At 47.5% G+C, this 8,660-nt stretch overlaps 1 protein-coding gene across 4 annotated transcripts in view; it reads right to left on the bottom strand.

The window, feature by feature from the left end:
- Nucleotides 1–2,390: 2,390 nt before the first annotated feature.
- SPMAP2L (sperm microtubule associated protein 2 like) overlaps nt 2,391–8,660 on the bottom strand; it is a 28,400-nt gene continuing 22,130 nt past the window's right edge. For all 4 annotated transcript variants that reach the window (XM_080986974.1, XM_080986977.1, XM_080986976.1 and 1 more), the window contains 3 exons: nt 4,343–4,474; nt 3,459–3,634; nt 2,391–2,581 (listed from right to left, as the gene is read on the bottom strand). In XM_080986974.1, coding sequence (XP_080843100.1) covers nt 2,467–2,581; nt 3,459–3,634; nt 4,343–4,474 — 423 coding nt within the window. In that variant the 3' untranslated portion in view covers nt 2,391–2,466. The remainder of the gene's footprint in view (nt 2,582–3,458; nt 3,635–4,342; nt 4,475–8,660) is intronic.

The raw sequence follows: 8,660 nt of genomic DNA, 5'->3' as shown, positions 1-8,660 counted from the left end.
CTCAGTTTCACAGTTCTATAATATTATGCATAGCCAGAACCAAGTCCATTCAACCACTACAAAGTCCACATTTATATCTCTAGTTGGAGAAGGGGCTTGCTGATTAAGCACTTACTGATGTTTAAACCAATACACTGTGAATTTTGATAGAAATCTGAAGAAGAGTGTTTTGAAATGTTTGGTGGTGACTTGACCCCCCTCAGAGCCAGCTGAGGTGAAGTAATGGTATGTTTAAAAATTATTCCCATGAGTGAGTTGGATACATGCCATTGAAATTTCGCTGTCTGAGGCAGTATGGCTCTAGCATTTGCTGGGAATCACAAGTGGGAACAGGGCTGTGGCACTCAGGGCTTTCTTACACGTTTTCCATTGGTGTCTGGTTGGCCACCATGAGAACAGCATGCTAACAGGATCTTTGTCCTGACCCAGCAGGGTTCTTATTAAATCAATGTGCTTGTATGTAACTAGGGCTTGGGACTGGAATTCAGGAAAGAGTTTCATTAAAATCAGTCGCTGAAATCAGAAATAGAACCTGCATTTCAAAACGAATATTTTTGGTTGCAAATATGTTGGGTTTTTTAAAGTTCTGGAAGCCAGTATTGCTACATCCATTAAATACGGAAAACAAAAGTGAAGCCACAAGACAGTGAAAGCAAACCATGCCAATTAATTGCATGCTGATATGTGTAACAGGAAAGATGTTGTAAAATGGAATGTTAACATCACTATTTCACAAATGAGGATTTGTATACGCATTTCACCAAAATGAAGCAAACGGTATGGAAATTAGGAAATCCAGAATAACTGGGGGGGGGGGAGATGGGACAGTACTTTCTCCATTATCCTTGAGTTACACTCATGGGAGCAAAAATATCCCACGGTGTTGTCTCACTGGATTGATTCGAGGACGTCAGAAATGATGAGCAGCCACCATGCTTGCACTACAAATGGAGTTGTTGCAGTACTCTGTTGCCGTTTGCTGAGGTCCACGAACGGCCATCTTGTGCAGCACTTGCTCCCAGGAGCTCCTGAGGCTGTCACATAGTTGTCTTTGTGGATATCCAGGTTTGCCCCCAAACACCCTGGCCGCTGCAGCCAGCGGGAGCATTGTTGGAAACTTCTGCCATTTCCTTCCTCAATGCATGGGAGCAGCAAAAGACAAAAGGTATAACCACAAACTCAGCTTGCTGGAAGCAAAATGTACGCTGGTTGCAATGTCATGCATAGTAAAGGACTTAGGGAGGAATCACCTTTGGGAACATCCAACAGGAACATCGCCATTATGTCCTAAACTGGTGACAGTAGTAGTAGTAGTGGTAGCAGGGGTGTAGGAAGGGGGGGTGCAGGGGGTGCGATCTACCCCGGATGTCATCCCTGAGGGGGTGACAAAATGGCACACCACGGGGGGGGGGGGACTTACCGCAGGGCCTGGCCTGCAGTGCGCCTGAGCCACGCATATCTCCTGGGAGTGACGCGTGTCTCAGGGCCCTGTGCTGCCCGAAATGGCAGCGTGGGGTTTGAGTCCGCTAGGCGGACTCCGTGGGCAGCTTGCCGTGGCGCCCCCCTGGATGGATCACTGCAGCGCACCCATGTGCAAATCGCCCCACCCCCGTGGGCGAATCGCCCCGTCTCCCCACCTCTCTGGGTGCTGAAGCACCTAGCTATGCCCCTGAGTAGTAGCAGTAGTAGTAATAATAATAATAATAATAATAATAGTAATAATAATTTATTTATACCCTGCCCACCTGGCTGGGTTTTTCCAGCCACTCTGGGTGGCTCCCAACAGAATAATAATAATGATGATGATAATAATAATAATAATAATAATAATAATAATAATAATATAGCGATAAAACATCTAACATTAAAAATTTCCCCGCACACAAAACAAATCCTCTCTAGATGCACTCCTTGTCATTCTCACAAGGGAGCAATACAAATGTATACAGCATTACACTTTTGCACTAAACTGAGAACAAGAAAAAACACATTTAGTTGAAAAGGGTGGGATGTGTTTGGGATAAGGATGATGCGTCAAGATCAGCGCGTACAGCATGCAGAATGCGCTTTAAAATGCAGTGTGTGCACAGACTGAATAAATAGTGGAAGAAAATACACATTTAACAGAATTATTGTGTGCTGTTAAATAGTTGAGCACCATTTCAGACCCTTGAAGTGTCCCTATTTTCCAGCGACAGTCCAGGATTTACAGAAGCGGTTTCAGTTTCTGATTTGCTCCTGAAATGTACCGCTTTTCCTTAGGACATCCCTCTTTTCACCGGAGAAATGTTGGAAGGTTTGGAATAGGACGTTGCTACTTTCATTGGAGAAACGTTGGAGGGTCTGCCAGTGTGCCCAAAATAGTGGCGGAAAGAAAGAGAGGAAGGCAATCACAGTTATTCTCCTAATTTATTTAAAATTAGGTCCTGGGAGGTAGAGAGAGGTAGGTACATTTGATGAATTAGCTCAGCGCTGGGTTGGCTTCGCTAGCTCCTTGACCCTTTCTGAGCAGTATGCCTTTTTAGCAGTCTCCTTCACCACAAAGGCTTCTGGGTTAAACTGGACAATTTGGGTCGCAGCCCTGCGGGGGGAAGGTAGTCGTCAGTCTAAACAGCGATCTGCGATACAAAATGGATCTGAAGTAGTAACAGAACAATCCCACCCTGAAGTTATACCTGCTGGGCGGGGATAGGTAAAGGTAAAGGGACCCCTGACCATTAGGTCCAGTCGTGACCGACTCTGGGGTTGTGGCGCTCATCTCGCTTTATTGGCCAAGGGAGCTGGCGTACAGCTTCCGGGTCATGTGGCCAGCATGACTAAGCCGCTTATGGCAAACCAGAGCAGCGCACGGAAACGCTGTTTACCTTCCCGCCAGAGTGGTACCTATTTATCTACTTGCACTTTGATGTGCTTTCGAACTGCTAGGTTGGCAGGAGCAGGGCTCCCTCTAGCTGTTTTAGCTTCTGCCTTAGTGGCTATCCCTGGCTTTTGTGGGAGGTGGGGGTAGGGACAGAGCCGAAAAGGCCCTGGCTCTGGTCAAGGCCAGTCTAATTTCCTTGGGGCCTGGGATCTTCAGGGTGTTGTTATTTGCAGACCATAAGGTCCTCCGTGGGGCATACCAGAAGAGGCGGTCCCGTAGGTACCAGGGTCCTAGGCCGTATAGGGCTTTAAAGGTTAAAACCAGCACCTTAAACCTGATCCTGTACTCCACCAGGAGCCAGTGCAGCTGGAAAAGCACTGGGTAAATGTGATCCCGCGGAGGGGACCCCGTAAGGAGTCTCGCCGCGGCATTCTGCACCCACTGGAGTTTCTGGGTGAAGCCATGCACCTCAGAAGAAGATGGTAACAGATCCCTTCTTTCCTGACCCCCCCCCCCCGCCGCCGCCTCAAATCTGAGAATCAACCAGACTCTGAGCGCAAGCAAAACATATTCATCGAGTCATCCCAGGAAGTCCCACCTTGCGACAGGCTGAGCAAGTTCACCAAGTCTAGGCGAAGCCACAGCATGTTTTGCCGCTGCTGAGACAGGCCACTCAGGGGGACGGTCAGGGGCACTCCCCGGAGCCAACGCTTTCGCTCTCGCAAGCTCTACTATCCTCGGACTTGCCACCGCATTCAAGGCAGCCCGGGTCACCTGTGGAACAAAGGAGGAGCGTTTGTTGCTGAACAGCACACAACTGATTATATTCAGTACAGTGGTCCCTTGGTTCTCAAACACCTTGGTACTCAAACAACTTGGAACCCAAACACTGCAAACCCGGAAGTAAGTGTTTCGGTTTGCAAACTTTTTTTGGAAGCTGAACATGCTCCGTTTTGAGAGTTACACTTCCGTTTTGAGTGTTACGCCGAGGTCTGTCTGTTTTTGCTATTTATTTTGCGTTTTTGTTTTTGCGGCTCTTTTTGTTTCGTTTTTGTGACTTGGTGGAACCCCGTTCAGCTACCGATTGATTGATTGTGTGACTGCAGTACATTGTTTATTGCTTTCATTTTATGGATCAATGGTCTCGTTGGACAATAAAATTCATGTTTAATTTCTGTTCTAGGGGTTGTTTTTAAAAGTCTGGAACGGATTAATCCGTTTTGCATTACTTTCTATGCGAAAGCATGCCTTGGTTTTGGAAAGCTTTGTTTTTGGACCGGACTTCCGGAACAGACTAAGTTTGAGAACCAAAGTACCACTGTATATTCCTAACAAAACTAGGAGAATATACAGGTGCTTCATCAAAGATTTAGGGTGCCTTTACTCCTCCCCGCCCCGCCCTCCCCTTCTCCCAAAAGCAATCCTGAAAAACAAGGCAGGGGCTGAAGTTCAAATCCCAAAGAACCAAAGTAACAGAATTACGTGTCGGATCGGAGCCTCTTTGTATCTGCTGTCATAGCACAAGATTTCTCTTTTCTGTACTGGTTGGGAAATGCTTATGATTCTTGCGGATGCCGAAGCATGCATTGCAGACCTGCTAACACGCGTTTCAGGCTACACAGAGCAAACAAAGCAGAAAACAGGAGTCTTTTAATTTTAAAACAGATGTTACAAACAAGAGCAAAGACAAAACACCTCTGTTACGGAAATTACCGGGGGGGGGGCACATCTTTAAATTAAATATTACAAATATTATGCCTAAATGTATCCTTTCAACTTGACAGCTCAGGGAAGTTACCTAGCTTTAAAAATAATATAAAATCATCTCCTTTCCCAGTTTCCTCCATTCCAAAGCTATTTTCCCCTTGAAAAAGGACTCCAGGAAGTTCCCAGAGGTGACAATTGCTGGGCTCATTGTTAGCCAAAGGAAGCCAGATCTCATCACCTGACTCGCCTCAGGCTCCAGACATGCAAAGGAACTTCTATTGTACTTTTGGGTGGTGGGTACTTAAGATATATTTGTCTATGCTAATCTTATACCTGCGTCTTGCCCTGCCATGTCTACTTATGCTAATCTTTTACCAAGGACTTGTCTGGACATGTTTGCCAAGGTTAACCCTTCCCCTTTTGTGACATGTCAGTGATGTAGCAATGATGCTGTACGAACTGTATTCTGGGATATGGTGGGAAAGTTTTAAAAGTCTTTGTCGCCCCATCCTCGAGGTTCAAATTTGCTCTTTGAACCTATTGCGCAATAAACTTTGGTCTACAGCTATTTGCTCCGGTTGGCTGGAATCCTTCCTTTATTCCGCAGGGACCCGCGGGCTCTGCCCGACGAGCTGGGTGACTCAGCAGCCTCGCACCTAGATTTTTCCGTAACGACCTCAAACACATTATTTCATACACCGTAATGCACAAACAACTTCCCAGGTCAGGGGCTTGCCGAACACGGTCGAATGTGCGCCGGGAGAAGTGGAGCTGGAGTCTGATTTGGGAGAGGGGGTCAGTGATCTGCGGGGAACTGTATCAGCCAGGAGGCAAGAGTCAAGAGGCATGGGAAGCTTCAGAGCTGGAGGGTGGAGCACAGGATGGGTCAGAGGAAGAGGCAGATCAGGCAAGTGAAGGGCCAGGTGCTTCCCCACCCTCTCCTGCACCACTGTCTCCCAGAACCAGGAGGGGGCTGAAAAGGGAAGAGCAGAGGAAGTTGCCATGCAGGCACAGTCTCCGGCTGCGTGTTGACAGCCCATCGGGGGAAGGTACATAATTTGGTAAAGGGCGAGTGCTCCCCTGTTGCTGCAACTGCTCCATAAAGTGTGGACCTGGGAAAGCTGCCTAGATGCTAGCTTGGGTGTGTTATCTTTGACAATAAAGTGTTAACTATCTTGGTGGCGCTGTGGGTAAAACCTCAGTGCCTAGGACTTGCCGATCGTATGGTCGGCGGTTCGAATCTCCCGTCTTTCGGTCCCAGCTCCTGCCCACCTAGATGTTCGAAAGCACACCTAAGTGCAAGTAGATAAATAGGTACCGCTTTATAGCGGGAAGGTAAACGGCGTTTCCGTGCGCTGCGCTGGTGCTGGCTCACCAGAGCAGCTTCGTCACGCTGGCCACGTGACCCGGAAGTGTCTTCGGACAGCGCTGGCTCCCGGCCTTTTAAGTGAGATGAGCGCACAACCCTAGAGTCGAACACGACTGGTCCGTACAGGCAGGGGTACCTTTACCTTTACCTATCTTCTGGGTACCTTCCTTTGATGGGGAGTATCCTTGACAGCTCAGGACAGCGCTCCATTGTTGTTATGCAGGTGTGCCTTTAAAGTGCAGTTTTTTAAAAAAATCACATGGGGAGCCCAATTTGGATCAGGGCTTTTACCCTTTTAGCCCCACTATGATCCAGTCCAGATATTCCTCTTCCTCTTTGCACATGTAATTTGGATTCAGGGGTGTCTTTTGATTGCTTCATTACTAGCCTTTTATTTTTATTGGGGGGGGGGTGTTAAAGCCACATGGAGGCTGCGCCAACCAATGTGCCTTCTTAGCCTGTTTCTTCCCCGCATGGGGCAAGAGAGAGTAGGGACGTCTGTCCACCCGTTTGAAATAAGGGCTGGCATATTCAGCCTCACAACATGCGAGGAGAGGGAGAGAAGCCATTTTGACAGTTGGCTTGTACCTCAGGGGCCTACCTTGCCCAGCCATGGGGCGGAGGGGGGGGATGTGCAAAGGAAATGTCAATGGGAGATGGCTTGTTCCCTGTTGTGGAAGAGGCAATAGCTGGCTGGGAACAGGTTTGTGCCTCAGAAACTGTCCCTTTTACGTACACACACACAAAAACACATATTGAGAAAATGGCTTCTTCCACATTCTCTTCAGCTCCCTTGCCCTTTATGGGTGGAAACCGCTATAACCGAGAGCTGCTTCTGCCCACGTCTGCAAAAAAGGGAAGAGCCTTGGCAGTCCGCTCTGTAGTATTTTTAAATCCCATTTTACGCATTACTAAAAGGAATAGTCTATGTGTGGCTGCGTAATGTCACCCCGGCATAAGAAATCTTACGTAACAGGAAGGCTGGCCACCCATTTTAGCTGAACAGAGTGGGAGTGCATTGCATCAAGAAAGGAAGAGGAAAGAAGGATGAGTCGGAGAATGAAATGAGGTGTTTTTATGATGCTTGGGTGCATGCTGCTTACATAGAAAGGCCCTGAATCCTTTCAGTTCTGCAATCAGCTTGCTGGATATGGAATAAAGCCCATACTATACCGGCATAGGAGCAAACTCCTAGGGGCCGTGGGAGCTTTGGCACCCGCAATAAAACATCTGAAAGGGCCGGGCACCACAAAGTTGATGGGCATTGCCATTCAAATGGTGTGCGTGCATCGTGTCATGTGATTGATTATGGAGACAGGGCTTACCTGGGCCCCTGCAATATTTCGTTCAATCTGGCACCTCTGCATACCGGTGTTCTATTGTGAGTGTCTTCTGTGACTTTTTTTTTGGGGGGGGCACAATAATAGTGTGCTAAAAGGTAAAGTAAAAGGGACCCCTGACCATAAGGTCCAGTCGTGGCCAACTCTGGGGTTGCGGCGCTCATCTCGCTTTATTGGCTGAGGGAGCCGGAGTGCAGTTTCCGGGTCATGTGGCCAGCATGACTAAGCCGCTTCTGGCAAACCAGAGCAGCGCACAGAAACGCCGTTTACCTTCCCGCCGGAGTGGTACAAATTTATCTACTTGCACTTTGACGTGCTTTTGAACTGCTAAGTTGGCAGGAGCAGGGACCGAGCAACGGGAGCTCACCCCATCACGGGGATCCGAACCGCCGACCTTCTGATTGGCAAGTCCTAGGCTCTGTGGTTTAACCCACAACGCTACCCACGTCCCTAATAGTGTGCTAGTTGTGGACTTATTCTGCATTAGTTTGTTCTGTGATACTTCCCCAGCGCAACCACTTTATTGCTGTCTGCAGATGCTACAGCACAACATAAGGGGGACAAAAATAAACAGAGGACATTTGTGGTAAAGTCAGTGCTTTTTTCTGGGGGTACACAGGGGTATGCATATCCCTAAACATTTTGTGAATCTAAGTTTAGCCTCATTGAGGGGCAGTATTTCAATATGAGTAGGAAAATGACAGTACCCCTAAACATTTTTTAAAGAAAAAAAGCACTGGGTAAAGTTAAGAGGTTTCAGCTGGAAGTGACAGGATATGCGCTGACGGGACATGAAGACGTATGACAGCCACAAAAGGGTTACAGGCCCTAACAGGATTGTAAGCAAGATTGCCATGAGCAAAAATGGTCATGAATGTACAATAAAATAACGGGACATCTGGAGGGGTCCCTAGAATGGTGGTTCCTGACAATACTTCTAAGAACATTATTTTCCACATTAAAAAATCACAATGCCTGTCCACGTAGCAAAGAGGCTTGCTTAAAATAATAATTAAAAAAAAGGTCAGGGATGGAAAGCCCCCATAACAATGAAAGTTAAAAGTTCCCGACTCAGCTAGAACTTGTCATCTGGAGGAAACTGAATCCAAGACAGAGTTAAGAGGCTTCTGGCAAAATTAGATTCCCCAGGCAACAGCACTCAAGATTGCCACCATTTTCAGTCTCCTCCTCCTTCATTCCTCTTGCATGGGCTGAAAGTTCAGCCAACATCAGCCTCCATATTTCCACATTACCTAACAACAGAGGCTTCCCATTATCCTGGACCACTTTATCAGAGGGCATGTAGCCCCAAACCAGAAGTGGTTTATTCTTTTTTGTAGCTGGTTGGTTATAGTTCACTGTTCGCAGAGGCACCAACTCTAGG

This window comes from Podarcis pityusensis, assembly GCF_964106645.2.
Source record: "Podarcis pityusensis genome assembly, chromosome: 17".
NCBI classification, from domain to species: domain Eukaryota; kingdom Metazoa; phylum Chordata; class Lepidosauria; order Squamata; family Lacertidae; genus Podarcis; species Podarcis pityusensis.
The sequence above is the reverse complement of the archived record's forward strand: the minus strand, read 5'-3'. Positions and strand labels throughout refer to the sequence as shown.